The 26,315-nt window shown below is 43.9% G+C and overlaps 1 protein-coding gene across 1 annotated transcript in view; it reads right to left on the bottom strand.

The window, feature by feature from the left end:
* Positions 1-26,315, bottom strand: part of unc5a (unc-5 netrin receptor A) — a 115,556-nt gene that overhangs the window by 32,643 nt on the left and 56,598 nt on the right. The window contains exons 2-5 of the mRNA XM_076103903.1: positions 23,118-23,330; positions 5,176-5,319; positions 3,446-3,549; positions 2,046-2,226 (exon numbers count right to left, since the gene is read on the bottom strand). Coding sequence (XP_075960018.1) covers positions 2,046-2,226; positions 3,446-3,549; positions 5,176-5,319; positions 23,118-23,330 — 642 coding nt within the window. The remainder of the gene's footprint in view (positions 1-2,045; positions 2,227-3,445; positions 3,550-5,175; positions 5,320-23,117; positions 23,331-26,315) is intronic.

Genomic DNA, 26,315 nt, shown 5'->3' with positions numbered 1-26,315 from the left:
TCTCTGTACATACTCCCTTCCTAATCCCCCCCCCCCCCCTAACTCTCGCCTGTGCTTGTCGTGGCTGAATCATTTCCTCGCCCTCTCTATGCGATTGATTGCCCACCACGGCGAGGTAAATTGCCAGGCAACTCGGCCCCTGATTACCTCTTAGCACAGAGTGCAGTCACACCAGCCAGGCCTTGTTAAAATACATCTCTGCCCCCCCGTTGAACCCCCTTTGAAAAGTACCAGCTGTTATGACTTGCTACAGCTAGCTAGCGTGGTGGACGGTGAAGCTCTCAGGTAACTGAATTGTTCTTTAATTTCTTCTTCTTTTTAACACATGTATTGTGATTTAACCTCAAATATGTCAACAAAGTTAATACATGTGTCATCTCGTCAAGCACATGGAGTGATGTGAAGAAATTAATAAACAAGCAAGCAGCCTATGCAATTTGTTCACAATTTGTCAGGTCCACGAGTGAAAACGATTGTTTGACAATACGAGGAAGACGAACAACAGGAATGTGAATGCTCTTGCCTCCACAATTATTCCAATGCTAGATTTCTTCATCTGCAGATCAAGTCTTTCAACAACAAGCTAATCTATTATAATCAACAGCCGGAATAATTGGGCTTTTTTATTTTCACGCTGAAGGCTTGGAGGAGTGTATGATAATGTGTGTTTTGACTGCATGCTGCAAATTAACACATTTCATTTGAAACCGTTCACAGTGAAAGTGCACATGCTTTAATTTTCAATGACATTTACAGTCAAACCCCCCTACAGAGTCTGTTCATTTACAAAACCAGCCTAAAAGGAAGTTACTTGAAGTGCTTACTGTCTATTTTGTCTTAATTGTTCAATATTGATTTGATAATTATATTTCTAAACTAAATAAAGTAAAAAGACTGTACAAGTCACATCAAAAGTAATACACGCAGGTGCTTTCTCACTCACACTTAATACATAAAGACGCGAATATGTTTTGATCAAATAATTTGCTGAATTTCACGAGTGCTATGCTAACTTACAGTGCACCCCTTGTTTTTCATGTATTTCAAATTTATAAACTTCATCAAAATAAGCTGAATTGTCTTGTAAATCCTGTACAAGCTAAATATTGAATGCATTTCACACAAACACCTTTAAATGATTTTATAGCAGAAGCCTTGGTGCACATGCTGCTGAGGAGGATCGAGTACTCCTACATAGTGCTGTATATTTGTGGCATATGGTGCGTTATCTCTGCGGTTGTGTTAGATAATACAAGAACTCTTGTTCTGACTTTACAGCACATCATGGTATCGGCATCTTCTGGCAGCCTCAACAAAAACACACCCTGCTTCAGACATTGTGCCAGATTTTTACATTTTTCAGATGCGTTCCCACACAATTTCCTGATTGCATGTATAGCTGAGAATTAAGGCTGGCTGTTGTAACGTATGCAAAACTTAAGCAGTGCCAGTACCCAAGGAACCCTCTGTGGTAGAAAATATGCTGTTTTTTCCTGAATTTTAATAAAGATCAGTGCGCTTATCAAGCCAAGTCATTATTTACAGTTTGCTGTTAATTCAATTTCTCGTCCCGTATTGGATCCACTACAGAGAACGAGGAAGATGGCAGGAGGAAGATTGGAGACTACCAGCTTTTGTGCAGAATGGCTGCCAGCAACATTTTAAGTCGTGCTAATTAATGTGCAGATACACTACTATATCTTTTTGTAGTTATTAATGATAGTGCAATTCACTGTTCGCTGAAAAACAGAGCTGATTTATGCAAGTTGTCACCATACGTAATATGCTGCATTTTGTTATTACAACTACGGTGTTAAATCTGAGTGTAATATTTCAACCACCTGATAAAAGAAGTGCACCCAGGTATCGTTCATGCACGAGAACATGCAGATGTTTATGTGGAAATGTGGGATAACGAGAGCAACATGCAAGCAATAGATGAATTATTCAAGCTGTTTCTTATGTTTGTAAATTTAGGAGCTATTGGAACCCCAGGCCTCTCCCGCTGCCCTCCGTGACACCTGTTGAAAGAAGTTATCACCTACCATAGACTAGGACCGTGGCAGAGGTGCTTTTGCGGCGAGCGACGATGTTTTTTGCCACACACGTGTAGTTGCCTGTGTCCGCCAGCCGGGCTTTTTTGATGACAAGATTGTAGTCCGCCGTGATGAAAAAATTGGGGTCACTCGCTGGGTTGATCACATCCTCGTTTCTCTGCCACTCCACCTGAAAATATGTTTCAGAGGTCAAAATTCACTGCAACTTAATAGAAACCGTCTCCCCCTCCTATGCAGCTCTGGACTGCTGCAGATAAGGGAGTTGTACATGGACAGGAAAAGCAGTGGTGTATTTATTTTTTTGATGCAATCAAACAGACAAAAAGCAGAACAATTGTAGATTGGTATGATACTGATGCTGAGGTGAACTGAGATGTTCCTATTTGTTCTCTTTTTGTGTGGGAAATGTAGCTTTGATTTTGTAGCTGCTGGAGTTCTCCATAGCTGTTGGCGGTCTGAGAGTGAAACTGATCACGCTTTGTGTAGTTTCTGTGCCCTCTTGCAGAAGCCAAAACTGATGTTATTCCTTTTCTTGGTGTACTCTCAGATTGGTTTGCTTGTTTTCGTGCTCTCACTTGACCTTGTGCCGTCTCGAGAGTAGCTACGATACGGAGGCATTCTTGTTGGTATTACGGCCAGTTGCGATGCCGCATATAATTGGGCTTTCTTCCTCACGTGCACTATTCCCGTTTTCTCCCGTGGTGACTTCTGCTCTGATGTTCTTTTCTGTTGAACTGCAGTTGGCACCTTCCTTCCCATTTCTCTGCAAACTGTCCCTACTCTGTCGAGCTGTGATTGGCTAGTCTGCTGCTTCTGGTCTCTGAGCTGTCTGAGTGGCTGGCCTAACCTCCTCTTGTGTTGTTATTAAAGCGGTTAGTGCCTATCTGGGACTGCGAGGATGCAGCAGACGAGGTGAAACAGCTGGCCCCATTCTGGTCCCTCTAAACACAGACACACACACACCACTGAGAGATGTGAAGACGGACCGAGAGAGTTGGGCAGAACAAAAGTGTATGAGAGACACAGGACATGGAGAGACGGCAGAGAGAACAAGATAGGGAGAGAGAGAAGCAAATAGATCCATTAATTATGGATATGCCTTTAGAGATGCCAAACGGGGATTGAAGCCTCCAAGCCTATCCTGAGTGATGTGACGAGATGCTGTGATATACGGATTCTTAGAGATGTAAGAGAGATAATAAATCAATAATGGGGAATAATTAAAGGTGTAATTTATCCGTACAGGGTTGTCGGCTCCCCTGGTGGAGCAGCGAGAGATGCTGGGGAGCTGATGCTGAGCTACTTTTTGCTCTTTGTCCTCCTGGTGAGGAAAGGGTAAATGGATGCTAGATGTGGGCCTATAAATATCTTCTGAATCCTTGTCTCACCTCGGCTTGTGGCACTCCCTCGGGGGGATGACAGCGCAGTAGCACCTCCTGGTCCAATGCTACCTCTTTACCCTGCGGCTCCGCCTCAAAGTTCTTTCTCAGGTCTGAGGGAAGAAGAAAAGAAGACGGGGAGAAACGCAACCAATTAGGATATTTGTAAGCGCTTGTGAGGTTTATGAATACCTCTATCCACAAAACTTGGCTTGGTGACGTTTGCTCACTTTCATCACTGTTGAAATGTCAACCCATGGCCTCGCTGGGCATGTCGCACTCCAGTTGGCCCCTAAGCCACACAGGGATCGGTGGCACCAACCATGTTGCTTATTACAGGCTGCCTGGCTGGTTCAGAGATGCTTGTCTGCTGCCAGAGGGGCCCGGCATCAAGCAAAAGCAATTGCATTACCCCTCACTCCACCCCTACCACCCACTCTCCTCTCTCCAGCATCCGCCAGCCTCCAGCTTCCATCTGTACGGAGCAGCCACACGAAAACACAGCCCCGAGGCGCCTGGACAAGAGCTCCTGCAAGCCTGGCTGACTGCATGGGGGCTTCACATTACGTCTCATTGGATACTCTTACCGCTGCACCGAGTCCTGCTATACATTTGTATAGGCTACACACATTACACAGGTAAACCTGCCAATGCTTATTTCTTAAAAGTGGAAATAAATGCAAGGCCGTTGTATCTGATGAGCTAGACAGGTCGCTGACTGCTGGCAGATTGGCGCAAATTTGATGTGTTCACCCCGGGTTTTTGACTCAGAGTGAAGCAATGTGTTATTGTGTATCCAGGGGGCTGAGGGTGCGAGCCGCCGGTGAATTCCTTTAAACAGATGTTGAGCCTGTCCTGACCAATCACAGCGAGAGAAACGTCAAGACAAGCAGAGAGTTTCACGACATTTAATTTAATTAAAGCCGATACAATGGGTCTGGGGGAGACTTGAGATATAACAGTCCCGGAAGGCTCAAATGTATGCGAGTGTGTATGCGTGTGCACGTGAATGCGAAGCGGTGCGTGCGCACAAACGCATCGTTATTGAAGCATGTGTGTGTGTGTCCTCATCTTACATCTAACCGACTTTGTTGAGCTCTCAAACAAGGTCGGATAATGAATGTGTGTTTTCAAAACGTCTGGTGGTTTGGAGACAGTGCTGCATTCAGCTCGGTCTAGAATAATGCATGTGTGGGAATTAATAGGCAGAATGCTTTAAAATACTCAAATGTAAAATGGCTTCTTCTAATAAAGCTTTTGAGGCTGCAGCGAGGGATGCGTCTGTGTTCCCCAGACAGATTTATGATTGCTGCACAGCAATAAATTTCAAATCTGTTTTTATTCCAGTTACTTTCATAGGGATCATTGCTGATATACTGTAGCCAGAGACAAATATGCTCATGAATACCCAAATATAGTGTTCCACTTTTATTTTAAAAAGACTGCCTTCAAGCAGATGCATTGCTCTCTGTTTTTCCCTGCCAGGGTTGAATTTTTACTTCTGAAGTATAATCGCAGGAAGAGGATTTTACTAAATCGTAATCGCAGTAATGCACTGCTGTGCAGAGATCACAATGGCCTCTGGGCTAATTGTAAAATGAAAGTTAGTCTCCCCACCAATCCACAGTGAAAAAAATGCTAATATCTTCTTATTACAACCTGGCATGCAATATGTAAGCGCCTTGTTAAGCAGCGTTTGCATTTGAAACACCACAGTGATCGTTTTAAAGTGCACTCACAAGCGATCCTGATGTATGCTTTTTGGCTCTTCTGGGTTCCGGTGGTGCTCCAGGCGACACACTGACACCAGTACTCATCCAGACCGAAGATCTTCTCCACCTGCTGTCTGGTAATGTCAATCTGCACCTGCATGATTGGCAGCGCTGCAAAGCAAACAAAGGAATAACCGTCAAAATGGTGAATGGGGGGGGGATGGGGGGGGGCAGCGAATAATAAAAAGACCATACTATTTCTCCACAGAAAGAAAACAACTGAATCCTTTACTGCGTTTTGTACCTTGAACGGAACCGGCAAAGTCATTTAAAAAAAGGCAAGGCAGAATAAACAAGCAGAGAAGCATAATCATATATAAACAGAGTGCTTGTTAACGGAGTAGAAGGAGAAGAGAGCCTCACAGCTATCCTTGGTGTAATTTGGAAGGCGTTAAAACGCCAACAGTTGGGAAGGAACAAGGGAGCGCTAAACAAACACTCTACAAACAAACATACTCAGCACGACCTGCTTCTCTATCAAATCCAGGAGTGGGGGGGGGGGGGAAAGAGTTCACAATCTATAGAGCACTTGAACGACAGTGTTGATAAAAGCGACGCTGCCGTAGTGCAAAGAAAGCAAAGACACCGCGTCTTCTAACAAAGGAATATCGGGACCAAATACATTCTGCTAAACCGTCCAAACAATATAGTGTTGTCAGAGTCCTGTCTGTTTTGATATTAGAGAAGCAATCCTTCATTTCATTTTCCTTTGACCTTTGATTTGGCACCTGTAATCCAGAGCTTTTTTTTTTCATATATTGAGCTACGACCTTGATCCCTACCATGTGTCCTACTTTCTCTTCACTCTGATGAAGAGATTGCCGCGTTTCCCCCCTCAGCTTCCAGCTCTCTCTCCGCCTCATCTTTTCTCTCTGGGGTCTTCTAGAGAGAGGAAGGTGTTGAACCTTTTATATGAACGCCGAACATTTTACATTCACAGAGGACACATCCCCGAGACTGACAGGGTAGCATATACAACGCTGTATATTTAAGTCTCAATGAAGAGGCGCTCTTCAACTCCCATTTACATAAAGGCACTTTGTGACACTCTTACACTCCCCTCGCACACTTGATCTGTCTGAAGTGATCATTCCTAGCTACAGGCTGAAACTGACTGAAGCTTGGCTAAGTGGCACCTATCCGGTCATCAAACCTATACAGCAATTACAGAAAGCCCTCGTGCTGATACAAAGTATTCATCAAACCAAAAAGGGGGACATTTTTTGTCAACAATTCAAGGCAAACTGTGCATGAATATGTAGAGGCCTGTGTGAGTGCAGGCTGGGCCCAGCAGTGACACGAGCTGTTGGGAAGACAAGTGGATCGGCTCCAACGCGCCGGCAGTCACGCGGTGATAAGTAACGGTCGGACCACCCATGTCTCAGCTTCTAAATGCAGTGGATTTTGCTATATGCGATCACAGTACATGTGTGACTATGTGTGCAGTGAATCCAGGGCTGAAGCGCCACTCTGAGCATCAACAACACCCCGTGCTGTGTGCAAGAAGTCACCATCATGCTCGTCTCTGCAAAAAGGAGAAAAGTGATATTTGTGTGTTCATGTTGGCTTCAATAATACAGCCAAAGAACTCTCAAAAAAGTTTGAAATAAAAGGCTGCATTTAGGAGTTCACTCTCATATATACTCCCTCTCAACTCCAGCTCGAGCTAGATGTGTGTGTGTGTGTGTGAGCCTGCAGTGAGAGTGTGTGGCACAGGCTGAGAGAGCACCTAAATGCTAAAACAAATGGCTAAAGTAACAAAACGGGCACGACAGAGTTTGAACAAATGGAGCAGAAGAAACCCTCCTTCTTCATTTCGAATCAGCAACATGGCAGCATTGAGCTTTCGTCAAAATATAAAGGGTCAAAATATATGAAATGAAAAACCATTTTGTGTACTCTATAGCATCGATACAAAATAATGAAATGCAGCACGAGCAGCATTTCTTTTTGAGAACATTTATTTAAAGTATATGCAGCAATGTGCAATTTTTTACAAGGGAGGGACTTGGGAGAGGGAATTGGTTTTTGTGCTTGCGTCTGTCATTGATGAAATCCTTTAGAAAGGTAATGCATGCTATGTATGGAAACACGTCTGCTACTATAGTGTGGGGGAGAGAGATGGGGAAGATCAGTCTGAAGAGTGCCTTCACATATCAGAACGTTAGATGAAACTAAATTCTGAGTGACACATGAAGATCAATGGACACATCAGATTTAGCCCAGATTTAGATTCAGAGTACATCCATTTGGAATTTGTCAACGAGCGCTGTTCGGTGCTTTGTATGGGCTCTAAATTCATTTGAATTAATGCAAACCTTCCTTCTTCTTTGAGCTAGAGGGTGAAAGGTATAGATCAGTATGGAGATGCAAAGAATGAACAATAGCAAACTGAAGTGAGAAATCCTAAGAGGAGCAATTTGAAGGTCTGCTTGCTCGGGTAATTGCATTCCGTTTTCTTATCTCTTCCTGTCTCCATAATTACCTGCTTTCTGTGTCTGACACCTTCCAGTAACACTGCTGTGAGTCACTTTCCAATTTCACTCCAATTAATAAGTAGGACAAAATAATCTCATCACATGGTGAACGAAATGGGACTGTAATTTTACAGCAGGTAATAATGATTGGACCGGCTGCTATTTACTGTTGTTTTTCCAAAGTCTATTCCTCTGGGAGGGCTGGAAGCTAAACAAAACTTTGTGAACATCACTCATAGAACGACTGATACAGTAGCTGAGCGGATTCATAGAAAAATATGTCTGTCCCGAAACTGACACACTTATTACTCAATTATAACAATATTGATTTATAATAGTGTGCTCAGGTCCCTCCAAGGTGTTAAGAACTAAAGAGAGGAAGAGTCATTTACACCTCTTTTCCTGCAGAGATACTGAGCGTGCACTTTACATTCCCGTTCAACGATAATTAAAACATGACGCCGTTCCAGTCTTCGGTTCGATCTGCGGCCCATTTATAAATGAGCTCGTATTCCAAACCTCGGTGAAATTAAACATGTTTAAAGGGTGATTATGTGATTGACACTGTGTGAATTCTGGGCTTGCAGCTGGAACCCAGGTGAGTTTATTTTCATGAAAGAACCCCACTCGGCTGTACTTACCCGTACTATTTGGAAAATACTCTAAGCTTTGTAACATTGCACTGACCATTGCACTGACTAACATTGCATTGACCAGGCTTGATGAATATGCATAACGTGAAATCTGACGCGAGGACACCAGATCGCAGTTACATGTTAATTCCTGGTTTGTGTTGTATTGACCAGACCTAGATTTGCAACTGCAGTTCCACACACACACACACATACACACACACACACCTGTGTTCACTCATGACTAAGTCAAGTGGAGTTAAATGTATGTGGAGCGACGGCCTGAGCCACACGGACAGTTATATTTCCTGAGGAGATACGTTTCATGTCAGAGGTGAGAAGGATCAACAGATTTACTTTAATTACTTTACTCATGAAGAGCTATTTTCATGCAATATACACACAGTTATGCTATGTTGCTTGCTGCATTATTAATGCACTAACTTAATCTTCCTGTAGCCTACAACAAAAAGCTCGCTGCAGTGTTCCTCATGGCAACATGTTGATTCTTCCCCCCAAGTTATGTTAATCTTGGCGAGCTCAACAGGTCAGGGAACAAATCCCTCACTGCTTCTTGTAAAGATTAACTGTTGTAAGTGCACAGTAATAATTACAGACTGGACAATCTCCCCCCCCCCCCCCCCCCCCCGCCCCAATTTGAAAATGACTCCCTTGATGTTCTTTGATTCATTTCCCCCTAAATATACAAAGTTCTGTTACTCAACAATGTATCTGTAAAGCAGACGAAAAGCATGCAGGGCTTGTATCTAAAAGCAGCACCCGTAAAAGCATCCGGGCTGTGCACTCTTAGACTCACCAAAGCAAACACGCTGTTCTGCCCCGAGACTTCTTGACTTTTAACAAACGAAACCAAAGGAAGAGAAAAAAAAGACTGGAAGAGATGCAGAGTGGCTGAGTTCATGAATTAACTGACCGTACTATTGTATGATGGAGCTTGGTGCATAGTCTCCAGGCAATGGAGTACAATGAAAGCTATTACTAGATCCACTGGCACACACACACACACACACACACACACACACACACACACACACACACACACACACACAGGACGCACCAACATTTAATGTACTGGGCTATATTCTAATCTGTGGCAAAGACAAGATTATTTACACATACGCTCCATTTGGATGTAAAAAAACAAAAGCACTTACAGTAAAAAAAAAAGGAAAAAGTTGCACTGTGAGAGACAAGAGCACAGACATCCATGTGTGTGTGCGTGTGTGTGTGTGTGTGGATAGGATGAATTTCCCCTTGAGCCAACAGGGGCTCAACACACACAGGGTAAACATCATTGGTCTCAATCCCGGGTGAGTCGATATTGGGCTTGTCTGAGCGCAGGACTTTATTTTTCTCTCCCTCACTCTTGTTTTCGCAGGCTGTGACCTCAATTCCATAGGGGTCATTTGCTTATCAAAGGCAAGGACTGGAACCTGCAGGTCCTGAGTGTGTGTTCATTGTGTCCAAGGAAATTCAATTAGGCGGCATCCCTACCGTGTGTGTGGCTGGGATTCATCAGTGGATGTAGGGGGATTAGGGTTGGGTCTACATCAGGGGAATGCACCATTTCAAGGGGGAGAGTTCACAATGGTCGAGGGGAGACATCACAGATGAATGCTTTTAAGAATGCACCGTCTGCACATCTTGGCAACCAGTCAAAAAGCATGCTCTAAGTGTTTCATTTCCTCCTGTGGTTCCTCTTTGTACAGGCTGGCATCAGTGTCATCGCCAGCATCATGAGCGCAGCGCTCCTTTTCAAAGAAGCCACAATGCCCTCTCCCTCAGACCAATTACTTTGCCTTTAATACACCAAAGAAATCCTGACAACAAACCAAGCTGTCAAAAAAAAAGAACTTTGGACAACTGCCAGTCTACAAACACAGGTACATAACAACCTGTGCAGGTTATCCATGTGTAAATAATTCAAAGTTAACCCCAGGTCATAGAGCCAAGGGCATCGCTGCTTTATCATCAAGTATTCAGACTTCCATTACCATGTAAAGCAGTGGGGTGATGGGTGGCCCGTGCTACCTGACGCGGGGAGAACTGACGATGGCAGGTGGCGCCATGAACGTCTGCCTCCTAACAAAGATGACGTGGCCTTCTGAGTGAAGCATGGCTCTATTAAACAGCAAGAGAGAGATGGCAGCAGGAGGAGGAGGAGGAGGAGGAGGAGGAGGAGGGGAAGCAAAAATGTGGCCCGAGTTCATCGGGAATACAGTAGTCAGGCGTCCCGTTCAGGGATGTTGGTGAGGTTGCGACTCAAGTCACGGGACAGCGTTCTGGGTCAAGGCTCTGCCTCCGGTTATGACCAGCTTTTCAACAGCTTCTTTTGATTGAGCTGTCCATTTTCCACAATGAATGCACGCTGCAAGGCCCCTGCTGATGCTCGCAATGTCGTTTCAGATTATTCATGGCTGACAAACAGGCGAGCAGGTAGTGCTCCAATCAATCCGGCTAGGTTCAGTCCAATGCCAATCCAAGGAGACTCAGGTCGGAGTGTCGATGGCGTTATGTTTGTGCCTCGTTGCTGAGCCAACAATGGGAGATTTGGAGCACAGAAAAATACATGTTGAGTAAATAAAAATCTATTCTGTGCTCAATAAATTCATTTGCATGGTTGTTATGATCCATATTAACATGGAATAATAACCCACTTATTATTAATCATTTTTTCAACGCCCAACTTTGCCTGACAAATCGCTCAACCTGTCGGAGAATACCAGCAGGTAAATTCTGCTGTTTCGTCTCCATAAGAAGACCAAAGAGAGCAATCTTACACATCATAATCAAATGGTGAAAACAGCAACAATAGCCTACGCCACAGTATCAGGTGTAAATAATAAGTCAAGATAAAAAATACTATCCATAATCCATATTTAAACAACTCTACTCTAGTCAGTAATACTTCTTTCATCATGCTTCTGGGATGCTGTAGTTCTACTAGCGATCTAACAAACAGCCAATCAGAATTCCCCATCTTCTCTGTCTGTGAGGGGTAGTATGAGTGAAACTGAGTGGAAGCGGATATTATTTCATGTTAATATGGATAACAGCAAATATACATAATCATTTATTGACCACAGAATAGATTTTTGTTTCGTCGACCTGAAATTGCTTTGCTTAAAATGTATCTTTAAAATATAATTCATGTGCTTTGAAAATATATTTAGCTGTCCTTCAAATCTCTCATTGCTGGCTCAGGAACATAACGCCATAGATCAGAGGCTAACGCCTGTTTTGGAATTCTGCCTCTGTTACTAAGCGACTGCCAGTGCAGGTCTCTTTAACCCTCAACTCCCCACCCTGATTTTCTTGTAATTATGAGCGCCTTCCAAATGGTACAGATAACCATGAAAGGTAAGGCATTTTTTAACTCTCTTTCTATGGACAGGAGCACTTTGTGAAATACGCTATTTGTTACACGTAACACAGCCATGGAGCATTTATATAAACTAAAGATAAAAACACGCTCGCATGCACTAACATGCAGTAAATGGCCCACACGGCTGACCTGGCTGTGTCAACAAAGCACAGAGAAGCTCGGATGACAACACACACAGGAGGGAGAGGGACTTCATCCTTTGCTCAGGTAGACACTCCACTATATCTTTATAGTTGCTTGATGTATATTAATGCTCTGAGCATTGTATAATGCCTCTAATGTCTGCAACTGTAATTTAAAGAGACTGTCTAAAAATATACATATTTACACATATATACAAACAAGATCACAGCTCCCAACGTGCTCTAACATACAGGAGACGAACATTTAAAGGGTTGACACTCGTGCACAGCAATATGTGAGGGGATTAGACTTTGAGCGGAAATCGTTTGAGCTCAGTGGTAATAACGAATAATGATGTACACACTTTGCATGCCCCGTGAGAATCTTCATTGTGCAAGAGATTTCACTGACACACACACCACACCAAGTCCACACAGGATATCACAACAATGCTCCGCGCACTCAACCTAAATGTTTTTCAGCTGCGCAGGTGTTCGCAGGTTTGGAACGTGATAATGAATCGATGCATAAAACTTTAAAATAGCTTTAACGCGTCACAGAGTGCAGACATCTCACGGCAGAAGTTAGAATCATGTCTTTATATACATGATTCATATTTGTATTTGGTCCCTAGGCCACCATAGAAAAGCCACAACTGATAACATCAAATGGACATTAATTCAAAGCAATGGATTTTTCTATTTACATTGTCCCTCCATAATTAGTTTGCCCAACCTTTCCTTAATAGCACTGATACACACACACACACACACACACACACACACACACACACACACAGTGCTGTGATTTACCACAGTGCCCTTACCAAAGCGCCCTCGTTGTAATTACTCTCCATCCAACACCGTGACCCTGATGATTGGCACGAGTAGAATGTTCTATGTGCCACAGTCTTCAGGCTGGGACGTGAAGGACCTGCTGCTTTATCTCCCACGCACACCTTGTCCTACCTCCAATGAGAACAAGTCAGAGGTGAAGGCCTTGAGCACTTTGCTTCTGCTTCCATTACATTCTGCAATCTGATAGAGCGTTACGCACATGAAAGCCCTGATAATTTGCTCCGGCTAACATGCTTCTCTTCCCCTTGTCTGACACGGGCTTGGACGCCGAAGTAAATAAGGAGAACTGCTCCAGGTAAGTCAGCACCGGCTCCCATCTGGTTGCCGAGTGCTCTGTGACGCACAAATTGCATTAGCGTTGTCCCCTCTCTACCCACGATCGGTCGGTCCCTCCTGGGCCTTTGGCCGGCCGTGTTTAAGTTAGAAGGCAGAGGTTTTAGGTAATCCAATGATGCTGTGTGGGCGAACGTAAACATTAGGCAAAACAACAAACAGCATTCAGGAAACAGCCTGGGGCAACACAGAGGCTACGAAAGTCTTTCTACAAAACAACAAGGATTTTCTTCTTTTTTTTTTTTTTGAGGTACCAAAATTTACATTTGCACTTGTAATAAATGACGCAGTTTGTGGATGATGACTCAACTCATACAAAATGAACACGTCTGTTGTGATTAGCACTAATTATTTATCTTGCCATTAGTAGCTGTGATTAAACCAATATCCTGTTCATCGCTTGTTTACTTCTAAACACCTTCTGATGGTAAGAAGTCCTCTGGTGAACATCAAGTGATAATATCTACATTCCTTTTGTAGATTTCTGCAAAATCTCAGAATATTTCAGCAACAAACCTTCGTTACGCTCCAATCTCCAGTTCCTGCCTTTGCAAAAAAAAATAAATATATATATATGTAGCCCCCCCGCCCCCCGAATCCAGAAGAAGAAAAGAGGAAGGCAAAAGAACTATTTAAACAATAACACTTGGGAAATATCCGCAACCTTAACCTGTAATCTGTTTGAATCCCCCCCCCACGCCCCAGTGGTCATACGGTGTTGAGACCGCACGGTTCTCATTCCAGTGTGGACCACATTGTCGAGTCCAGAATCAACAACAATGCTACGCATGAGGGGTTGCAGTGCTGCAGACAGAACACGGACTGAGCCTTTAAATATTAATTTCTTTGTTCAAATGTGACAGTGTTAATTATTTATACCGTAGATGCAGGACGGAGCGTTGTGGGCTTCATAAATAACCTGACGGTAAAAACTGAGAAAGTGGAGTGAAAGTAAAGCGCGTACCCTTGAGCTCGGTTTGATATCAGAGGTACCAGATGCTTGGAGGTGGCGTTGGAATAACGTGCACAGATGCAGCAGAGATTATTCACTCGCTTAAAAATGATGATTCAAGAATCATGAAGGCAAGTGATGTGATGTACCAAAGATTTGGAAAGTTCCCAACTGCAATTAATTTACATTTTTCATTACCGACTAATCTGATGGTTATGTTCCTGATTAAGTGATTCATAATTTATCCTAAGCCAAGGAGACACATTTACATTCCTTTGTCCAACCAAAACCTAAAGTTTTCCGTAAAGTGACACAAAACAGCTTGCAGTGGAGGCGACTGTAACAGAAGGAAATTACTCAGTTGACACCAACAACATGCAAATAGGCGTTTTCTAAACACGGCTTCTTTTGAATCGTCCTGTGATTGAATGTGGAGACGGGAATCTCTGCCCCTTGACTGTCCTTTTAGATTCATGTTTGAGAGCTCTTAAAAAGACAGACAAAAGAAGAAAAGAAATCCCAAACCACTTCAGAAAACAAACTAAGTCTAAAACAATGCAAAATAATGAATTATTAATTTGAATTGCATAAAACCTAAAAATTGCTCCGTGATGGATCCCAGGGCCGCTGCTCTTGTTGTCAGCATGCCTCATTGAACAAACGCTCCGATGAAGAAGGTTTTCTCAAACACGTGCGGCGTCGCCTCTGCATTGTCTTTTTGTGTGTGTTTGTGGTCGACGCAGCGACCGCACGGTACTGAAGTCACCAGGGTTACATGTGGGCAGGAGCCTGCTGATGATTGACTCGGGCTTGTATTCCCTGAAACGTGAGCCACGACATAAACACAGTCCATCCACTTAATGCTACCCTGAGACTGTGTAGAATATACAATGTAGACTTTACAGGTTCATGCTTTCGGTAATAGAATCAGCATCCCGGCTGTTATTATGTGTGTTGCTTCCAGAGAAAATGTGATATTTTACACAGCACTTCACGAGGACACTAAAGCCATTCTTCTTCCCTCACAGCATAAACTAGTGTTTTCACAATGTCACCACGAACCCACACCCAGGACACCCTGCAGCTTTTGCTTTAAAAAGGAGTGAGTTGCTGTTTGTTGGAGGAGAGTGTAAAATACCTAAAGTGAAAGTCTCCTTGGGGCCAAGCACACAAAGCATTAACTGTCAGCGACTGAGTTCCTCTGCCTATCAAAAATCTCCATGGACTATTTAGCTGTCAGCTCCCTCACTACACCTCCCAGTTCCACTATGTTGAAAGGAATCTGAGCAGAGCAGGTGCTGATTGACACCACAAACTCCCACTCAGTCTCTCCCTGTCACCGTAGCTCGTCTCTCATTTCCATCGGGTGTGGAGGTAAGTCGGAAGATAAAAAAAATATATTACAGTTAAAAGTGTAAAAGGAGAAAAATATCAAAGTGTATTGCTTATAATCAAAATAGCAAAGCAGGGAAGAAGTTTGCCGGCTCCTCTCTGCTCCATTCTGAATCTGACCGTGTTAAAACGTCCCCTTTTGAGGCACATTGTGGCATCCAAGCAAATTTGCAACTTTGGCCTCCATTTGCTCGGCACTAGAGCAGTACAAGTGGCCTGGGTAAAGCATGTGCTGCATTTCATTACAGCACACAGGCCGCATTTCATTCAGACGTCTCGGTTAGGGCACGGAAAAGCTTAGAAATACGGTGAGACGGCTCCGAGCAAATATTTCCATGTAGCTCCGAGGACCAAGACGCTCTCCACAGAAGGTACACAGACTGCTGTGTGCCTTTGGAAATGAAGTTGAAAATGCATTTTACAAATTCTTATCACTCCTGCTGCAAAGCTGAAAAAAAAATGTCGCAGAAAAGAAGCAACAATCTTTTATTATTTAAAAAAAAAATGATGCACATGCAATTCCATGCACTGCACACTAACTACAAATGCAGGCTTGAAGGACTGTATTGATGACATGCCTTTTCTTTACTAAATGGGGTAAATAGAAAACTTGGACTGTTGTAAAAGAAACAACCACTGACTAAAAGAGTGCTGAATGCATTCCAACTTCCAGCAAGGGCACAGCTTTTGTGAGACTGACAATACAAAATGACTTTGGAGAAAGCCAAGCGCGGGGCTGACGCGGGATATGTTGTGCTGGGAGGACAAAGGCTGCGCGCGCGTGGGAGATTGGAACGCCAGCGTTGTTGTTTGACAAACGGTAATTATCTTTTTTTCTCCACTTTTGTTCCACTAATTGCAGTTCATTTTGTAATTCATTATTCCTGCATGTCAAGACCAACTTCAAACAGGAACAGACCGTGCAGCTACTCCAAATTTCAAAATAAAACAAAAACTCGGGAGTTGGCCTTTGTACGAGTCTATCGGCGAGATCAATCAGCACAGCTGGTTGGTTTTTAATTCTACCTGCCTCACTTTACTCCCGCTGCTCCAACAACACTTGCAGTTGTGTCAAGGCCAGACAAACACAGGCTTCAGTTAAATCCACTTTGACTCTCACTCCGAGGTGTCTTACTTTGCATTGCTGCACACACACATGCACACGCACACACACACACACACACACACACTGTGCTGACCTGCCTGAGAACACGTCGGCAGATGTGTCACGGGAACAATTCACCTTGCCATCTGTTTCTCGGTGCTCCATCGCCAAATCCTTCCCTCTCTGTCCCACCATCAAGGACAGGATTAAATACAAGTCCTGTTATGGGGAAGCAGCTAATAATGCATTATCAATTAGTCCCCTTGGCTACTGATCGATGCTTAGCAGGTGGTACAAGGCCTTTTTGTTCATTTAGGATGATATTGTCCTCTTATTTCCTGCTGTTCATTAGATCCTGGCTTACGGGCCCATCAGGTTTTTGCCTAAATTGCAGCGTGGCCGTTCTTCAATATATATATTAAAGATCGTGTTTAATCACCGCTGTGAGGCCCCAGCGCTATTAGCAACACTTTGTCCTGAATTCACCGCAATTTGACAACAACAGAGTGACCATGAGCTGCTGGCTGTATTTTACTAAATACCATTCACGTAAAAAGAGACCTCCTGCACTGTTAGCTGTATCTGCATCCATGATGTTGACCTATACAGGCAATGTGTAGTACAGGGACAGAGGGAGGGGGGTGGAAGTTGGAGTCAGAGAGCTGATTGGCCGCTATAATACCATGGATAAGTAGATCATTTCAGCTAAGCCGAGCTTATCTCCCCCTTAGATCAGAAATTAAATACGTCGTCACATTACAAGCCAGGATCTAGTCAATCGAAAAATACCTATTTTATGAAAAATGAATCCTTGCTTGTTTGCAGACGCAGGGGTTATGAGTTATATTCAGAAAGTGATAGACGGTTTTAAAAGATTTACGACGTCACACGCTGTATTTAGACTTCAAAGGATTGACAGAGGACAGGAGTCGGTGCTGATAAACCTGGAGGTTATAGAGAGGTGTTACATTCTCTTATAGGTAAATAAGTTGAATATTAAAGACTTGCAGTGTTATAGAATATAGTGTTGATGACTCCACTTTAAACCATGAAAATTTCACTTTCACAGAGTACAAGGCAAATGTGTAGCATGCGATTTATTTTCTCCATCTTCTTCTGCTTTCATTGTAGAAGTCTTGTCGACATCCGGTCCAATCAACAAAAGAAAACATAACCTCCCCGCATCTCTATCAGGCACTTGCCGAGGTTTATTGAAATAGGATTGTGAAATGCGTGTATTTTCCACCTGAGAGGGTTTGCTGCTGGGGTGACAATGCGACGCGCGTGAATCAAAATCGTTTCCATCAATGTTGGCAGATGAAATGCAAACACAATCAAATCAGCCTGGCCCATACAACAGTCCTCCCCTCAAATGCCAATCTCCCTTCTCCTCATCGTGTGTCTGATGAGAAATCATAGAGTGGGAGAATCTCCTAATCTATGCAAACACACTGTCAGCATTGATTTGCTCGGAGGGGATATGTCTTTATTAGGACTCGCCAGACGCCGTTTCTCCTGTTCTATAAAGGATGACCTGGGAAAGAGACCGGCCGGGGCTCTGGAAGCAGTCGCAGCCATAACAATTGAGATAAGTTACTGAGGACAGGTAATGAGAACCGATAGACTCGCGGATGGATCGATATCGGACATTGATACCAGGAGAGGAAGGACACATTGTGACGTCTTTTTTCCCTTTTCCATGTCGTAAGGAGCTTCGGAGACTGTGTGTAAGTGTGTTGTGAGCCCTGTGTGTAGGTATACTAGTGTGTGTGTGTGTGTGTGTGTGTGTGTGGTAGTAGAGGGGGGGGGGTCACAGAATACAAAGGGGTGTCGGTAACCAACTGTAACTGAGCAGTGCACACAGTCAGCCGGAGCAGCTCCTTTGTCTTTCCTGCACTGAATCAGTTTCAATAAACAGACCTGTCTGATGAGGGCGGAGGTCACGTCCTCCTGAGCCTCAAATACTGAGCAGTCTGACGGAAACATGTCTGCACTTCACACTCGGGTCAGTTATTAACGCGAGCCCTCCCAGTCACTTTGACGTTGGTCTGGGTCTGCTGGGAGTGAACATGGATGGCGGTAGTTGAATATCATTGACTCTACTGTGCTGCGCCGGACCAGTCTCGGATATTACTTCAACCCGAAAAGGTGAAGGGATTATTGATGACGGCTCCTGCTCTCTTTGACCAGTTTGTTTTCCACGTTTGATATCCTTTAGTGATGAAAACACAGAAGTCATTAGGACGTGTGAATGCCTCGACACCGTCATATATTTAGGCGTGTGTCTAGTTTAACATCTCTCACTGCTTTTCGTATTTCTAACACAGGATTTCATCAGATGAAGCTATCTTTCATTAGCGTTCAGATAATAAAAATCTTTATGGTTACTTAAATCTTCTCTAAGCGGTTTCAGTTGATAATACCGTGCCGACAGAAGTCGCAGAGGTGTAGCACCCGCCCTTCAGTTCCCCCTCAGGTCAACACGGTTAACTCCGTCAGCGCCGTTACCGCTGTTAGCACCGTTAGCAGTGAGCCACCGGCTAAGCCGTCGCCACGTTGAGAGCCATCGGAGGCAACAGATACTCTGATCGCCTTTAAAAAGATTATGAGCAGGAATTGCTATTCATATTTTGAATGCAGAGAGGATAGTATGGATATTATTGTCTATTAAAGTATCTTTATTGTGGTATTTATATATGTTGTTAAATAGTTAGAAAACATAAACATACCATCCTTTATGGCTAATTTAGTCAATTAAATGCAACAAACTAATTCAAAAACGATAAAAGAAAAAGTCCAATATTGCCATAAAGCAGCTTAGTGAGTGAGTCTGATAAACACACCGATGTTAAAGGGAGAGCTACCTCGGCATAAACAATATGGTAGATAAATTGATATCTTCTTACAGTATATCATCAAATTGTAGAAATGAGGATGTAACACTTGTACTTTTTATCTTGGTCAAACGTAACCTGTTCTGCCCCCTCTATCAATGCTGTGACTCATCTTTGTCTTTGACACTGGAAGCATCTTGAAGTGGGAAAGAGATTTTCCATACGCTGCTCCGTCTGCCGTTACTGTTGATCTAAAATTGCTAAATTTAGTCTCCCTTTGTGAATGTAAATCATTGCTGCAGAAACTGGGTGCTCTCTCTTCAGCTGCTGCTGTTTTTGGGTATTTCTCAATGTGTTCGTCTCGGTTATTGTTTTGTATCAGTCTTAGTTATTTTTTTATTTATTTGACATCAGCTCTTGGGTTGATTTAAGGTCTTTTTCATGGTTGTATTAGAAATATTAATCATGATTTTATAATTGCATTTCTAATTAATTCAGATTTTGTTGCATACTTTTTATTATTTATTTTCATTTTTCAGTCTTAAATTTTAGATATTTTAATCTTAATGAGGCTTTCCTGATTAATTAAAAGATTAAATATAAAATAAATACTCTTTAACACTTATTTTGCCCTGACACATTTAATTGATGGTTATAGAGATGCAGCTTCAGGGTTTGTGAAACCTTTACAAAAACAGAAACACGTTTTCTTTGTGTTGACGTTTACATCTCCTCATACATACCAACAATGTATTTTGATGTATCAGACGTCTGCCTCTCTATGCCTAATCACGCACTGTGTGCTTCACTGTTGATGGTCCACTCATCCATCAGAGTGAAGGAAGGAGCGAAGAGCAGAGCAAATGTGAAAACCATCTCCTGCACTGACTCTTGACTCCGATGTGTCTACATGCTGTTCCAATTATTGGACTGTTGGAATTAAAAGCATTAACTTCAACGACAGCTCATCTGTAATTTACACAACAAAGGAATGATGATCCTCATCGGTGTGAACGCACCAGTCAATGAGGAGCTTTCTGTTGGTTGGTCACATGGGTGCATAGCATTAACACATTTGTCATCTTTTAATGGAGTAAAAAAAAAAGCATGGGTCCTGCTTAGTGGGGAGCATGAGCAGAGACGACCACTCGGGGACATGTGGGACACTTCTCAAAGTCTCTTTTGGAGAAATGGGCTATTTTGAGAAGGTGATTTTCCAACCGCTGCACTAGAAATTGTCAATCAATTTTTGTCAACTTGGGTAAGTCTCCAAACTCCTCGTTCCTCCTCCCTCAAGGCGTGATGTTGATATCGGGCAGCTTCTGGTGCGACAGAAGTCCTGGTTGCTTGGCAACAGGTACAAGTTTAGAGTCCAGTGTGACTGTGACGACCAGGGTGAGAGAACAGCCTGACAAGCCTGGACTGCGCGCACACACACACACACACACACACACACACACACACACACACACACACACACACACACACACACACACACACACACACACACACACACACACACACACACACACACACACACACAGCTGCATGTGTTGGATGTGTGCCCCTCACATGTTTCTTGGAGGAAGGAGGATTAGAGGGAGCCATCAGTAAACTCCTCAGGGCAGTGCTGGCATTAAACAGCACAAGTGTTTGAGAGATCGATGTGGGTACCTTGGAGCAGCCATAATTCTGGACAACCACTTGGGCAACCATCCTTCATTGCTGCACAGCCCCACATATATGACACATTCATCATCAAAGAGTTGTGTGTGTGTGTGGGGGGGGGGGGGGGGTGATGTGGAGAGCTGTGAGGAGGCCTTGCAAACTTCCCAGGGTTTCAAAAGACGGAGCCCCTCCACTGCAGCAGGGGTCTGTGGCACCCGGCACGACAGCTTTGTTTCATAGACAAATAAATGCCGACTATAACGGCTCATAACCACATGGCAAATGGTCCATCATCATTAAATGTCGGCACATTAAGATTGCATTGTGATGTTCCCATAAACTCTGCAGTTTATGGGGCGCAGCGTGTTCTTTATACTGACGATTCATGTCATCGTATCAAAGTTAGGCAGCCGACTCCACAAAGTCACGACGTCTCGAGCCACAAGTAACGCGTAGATCATGCAACGTTCGGTAAACGGGTTACTCAGGGAAACCAGGTTACGCGGGTAATCACAGATTCTGAACTGAGTTGCCGCTGCAGGTCAGTAATCACATCTCTCCCCGACCCCCGAGACGCTGCCTCTTTTCCTTTTCCTTTGATTGCGTGTCTGCGTGGAGCAGACGGTGAAGTGAGAGGACAGGCAGAGGGGAACTTTCCCTCACAGTGCAAATATTTCGGAATTTAAAAAAAAAAGTCAAATGTTCAGCACGTGCGTACATATAAAAAGACGATTAGAAACCCGGTACACGGAGGAACCAAATCTCCAAAACCCCAGATTTTCTCTTTTACATTGTTTATGAAAACTGCTTACTGGAGGAAGCAGAAAAGTAATCAAGTAATGATGTACTGTCCCTGTATGTCACACTTGGCTTTACACTCGAGTCTAGTAGACTTTTGACTAATTATTTTAAAAGAGTCATTAGCCAAAAACCCTAGAAGGATTGTTGATATTGGCAACATTTAATTTCTATCACTTCTCTCTACAACGGTGAGAAACTCTGTGAAAATAACTGTTAATGAAAAACACAAGAAGGACGACAGCGTTAGTAACTGTTCAAATTGTATCAGCGTTGACTCACTCACATTTCCTTCTCAATGATCCACAAGCGCTCCCTTCTGTGTGCACTTTCTATTCACAAAACAGGAGCTACAATTAACTCCTAATACTTTGTTTTGGCCATTATCTACCAGAGCCTGACTTCAAAATGACTCTGGCATTCACAACTGTGCCTGATACACAAGATAAAACAAATCCACAGATGGAAACTCAGTCCTATTTTACTGCCTTGTAACTTCTGTTACACCGGAGCTGTTTCTTTGTACAGCTGAAGTTAAAATCCCTCACCACGTTGTGTTTATTAGACAAAAAAAGAGCCGGCGCAGGAGTGAGCATGCACACCGATCAAAGTTTCAGTGCCGGAGAATATTTGATCAGAAATCCTCACCTACAAAAAAAAGTGTCAGATTGAATCGACACTTAGAGTCGGTTCGCCCCACGACATTTCACAATTCATGCCCACGTTTATATTGGAAACTGTGTGTCTGTCTCTCTGTGTAGCTCTTATGTTGTTGTGTCTATTATGTTCTTTATGGATGTGTGCTTGTTGTGTCGGGCTACAAATCAGAGTGTAGTCATTTGCATGTGTGCGCGCGTTCCTGTCATTTGCACGTTTCTCGTTCCCAATCAGTTGTCAGACTGTGAATGGGTGGTTTTGAATTTGCAGATCGCTGCTGAATCACACCACATCAGTGTCATGGGTGTTTGTGACACTGATGGCGGAGGCGGGGGGACTGCAGCACAACAGAGAGAAAAACAAACAGGTCTCCAAGGTGATCGCAAAGATTTCTGAGACTGAAACCATTGTGCCTATTATGAGACTGGCAGGCTAAATAGGCTGGAGGATGAGCCAAGAGCCTGATGGAGCACAGTAATCACTGGCAAATTGCAAACCTTAGTTTCAGACGCAAACACTTTGCATAATGAATCTATGGAGCTGCACATGTCACAGCGAAACAAACAGGTGAAAAGACTACTTATCTCAGCTGACAAAATGCCCAGAGAGAGCTCAATTTGAGCGGAAATTTAGAGGAAATGAATTATTCAGACGGACAGTTAGTGTTGCATGTACCTGTGGCCGGATCAACGGTCCGCTCGATCAAGTGGTCGTCCTGATGAACCCACTCGCCGTTGCACTTGAAGTAGATCTGCGTGGCCGGGGTGGAGCGGCAGGTCAGCGTCACCGGCTTGTTCTTCACGATGAACTCGTCCTCCGGCTCCACCAGGAAGTGAGGTAGCAGGTCCGAGAAGGAGGCAGGAAGTGTTGCTGTGGCGTGCTCGGACCCTTCAGAGAATTAAAGAAGAAGGAAAACAGGGATTTTTAGAGGGATGCCAAACCCGAAACGCTTTCAAGCTTTCAAGTTGTCATGAAATGCAGCAGGCGCCAAAAATATCTAATGCAGAGACTCGGTGTCCTTGGTGAATCGCAACTCATGCATATGGATGTGAACGAGGCAAAAAAAGACAGAGACAGATGGACAGACAGTGGAAAAAAAGAGAATGTATGGAGAAAAGTTGGCAGAGACAGAGCTTGGCCTTGTGCGTGCTCTTGGCTTGGTCAGGGAGGATAGCGGAGTCCGGGTCTTCACTTCAGCTCTTAATCACCGCCCTTTAACATCACCGCTGATGGACTGGCGGCCGTAAATCCCGTCTCAGCGACTAGGCCACTTCACACCGTGTTATACGGCTCTTCAACCAGGACTCTAACTCTAGCCGCATTAGGCAAGACAGGGCAAGAGGCAGGGGAGGTTAAAGATGACTGACAGCTAGACAGACAGTTATCTCAAAAATCACTTATACAGTAGAGTCTGTGTTATTCTTAAAGAACCATATGACGTATAGGAGATGTGGAAGAAGAAGAAGAAGAGGGAAGATACACCTCTACCGAGCTGAGATACAGGCGCTGTCCTTCAGGAGGACAACGCTGCGATTTACAGCAAACTTTTTTTACGCTCGTTGAAAAAAATGCTCAACTCAAACGCTGAATGACACAACGGAGCCGACAGCGCACACGTCCTTCCTCCACGAGTGCAGCTCCTCTCTCTAAACATATTAGCTGAGTGCGAAGTACGGCGAGAGGACGCGGAACGGAGTGGAAAGAGGAAAATAACCTCTTTACAACACCGACACTCAGGGGAGGCCAGTAAATCCAAAAATAAAATCCCTTTTAAAAGAGGGGTAATATTAATTTACTGCCCTGAATCCAATATGGCTGACAGATCAGGCATTAACAACCTTCTCCATCACTCCCTGTGCGGCAGGAGAGGACGGTAGTACACATCTCTCATAATGAAATGGCAACACCCATGCTGACCTTTCTCTCCTCTCATCCTCTCATCCTCTCATCCTCTCATCCTCTCCTCCCTTCGTTCATCCTCGCAGCTTGCTGATGCCCAGCTCCGGGATAATACCACGTTTGCATCACAAACACCAATCTTTGGATAAAGACGTTATCTGCCGGTTCCTCCCCCACTGCACAGTGCACATTATATTAATGTCTCTCTTTCTTCTCCTATTTTTCTTTCACCCCCCCCCCCCCCCCCCCCCGTGTGCTGAGTTGCTAATTTATCAGGATGAGATAGCGAAGCATGCCACTGCTGCTGCCGCTGAACCCCATTAATGTTTCGTGTACATGTTTAACTCTTAATGAAAACTAAATGTTCTGTGTCCAATGAACGACATACATCACTTGCTGACACTTTCCCCCCTTTTCCAATCACGTTTTCTGTTTTGCAACACATTTGCAGGGAAAGAAAATGTCATTAATATGGCAGCTCCCTATTCAGGAGCACATTATTTACTTTGTAAGGCAGTGTGTGTTTCTTGTCTCCTGGTGTGGAGGGAAAGGCCACAGTTCAACATGAATGGTGAGTATAATTGCTCTAACGGAGAGCCAAAACTTTGCTAATAAACAGCGTGGGACCAGCAGGTCAGGTTGTTTGAAAGTGTGCTGGTCCTAATGACGGCGGTTTCTTCTAATGGGCCGGCTTCCAGCTTTGTGACCACAGCCATTAGCCGGCCGGGCTGACCCTCTGTACTCCCCGCAGACACGAGACGACAGCTCGCTAAAACAGTGGGCGAGACTCGCCCCACACCTACCAGGTTAATCATCTCATAGACGACAGATGATGTTGAAACAGAGAGCGAACCAAAAGCCGCCCGAGACGCCGGCGAGTCGTGAGAGCGGCTTGATGAGCTCCTGATGCCGTTAACTCACCGCTGGCAGGGGTCACGCTCAACGTGAACTCTCGACTTTTGACGATGTTTGTGTGTGTTTGTGTGTGTCACAAGGGGTAGGGGTTAGTCTTCCGTTTTAGTACGTGCACTTCAGGTTAATGAGGTTAAACACGTAATTTCTTTAGAGAAGTAAATTGTCATTTTATGGGAGGGCATTCTAGTCACGCACTGCTTTATATCAAACCCTTAATGGAGGGCTGATGCGTAGTAAATTGGCTTAGATTATTGTCACGACACAATGTACTTCAAAGTCAACTTGCGTACGCGCAGACACGCAGACGGGGAGTATCAGCCACTTAACAGACTTGTTGCGGGTCAGTGCACAAATCAAATGGACATACAGCAGCAGTGTGGGCCCGGCATTAGATTCCACTGAATGTGATTGGCCAAAGCCGCCATTAATTGCCAAATGCATCCGAGTCCATTGCCAGATCATTGAGTACACACACAAACATCAAACACACGATGCTTAACGTCTCCCTTGCTGATCGTTGGGCCAATGAAGATGATTGAATTAATACATCATGCTGAATGTGTTGCTGGGGCCCCGTAACCGTTACATAGCTAGCAAACATTACCATAAAAAAAAAGAAAGATTGAATGATTCTTGTACTTTTTGAAAGAGCCGCATCAGGTTGTGACCCGATATTTGGTCTGCAGCTGCTATTCTCTCGAGAGACGATTCATTATCATTCAACTGACCTAAAACACACACACACACACACACACAATCACACACATACGCAGGAACACAACAAGGGTGCACCAGCTGTCAGTGTGCTGAGCCGTGATGTCCAGGGCAGATTTCCTGCTGCACACAGACCCCCGTGTCTCATGTGTCCAGCTGACCACGTCAGGGATGGAGCAGGTCCACAGGAGGACGTGCAGCCGGAGACACTCGAAATACATATTCAATATTTATAAAAGAAATACATAATAAAGAAAAATGTAAAGTTATATTCCTGTAACCAATGTAACCATATATGCACACACCACTGCATTTAAAAAAAAAGCATGCGGGGTTAGATTTTCA

The sequence above is a fragment of the Anarhichas minor genome, unplaced genomic scaffold (genome assembly GCF_050575085.1).
Source record: "Anarhichas minor isolate MPS153535 unplaced genomic scaffold, ASM5057508v1 ptg000028l, whole genome shotgun sequence".
NCBI classification, from domain to species: Eukaryota; Metazoa; Chordata; class Actinopteri; order Perciformes; family Anarhichadidae; genus Anarhichas; species Anarhichas minor.
This window is presented reverse-complemented; position numbering and strand designations above follow the sequence as displayed.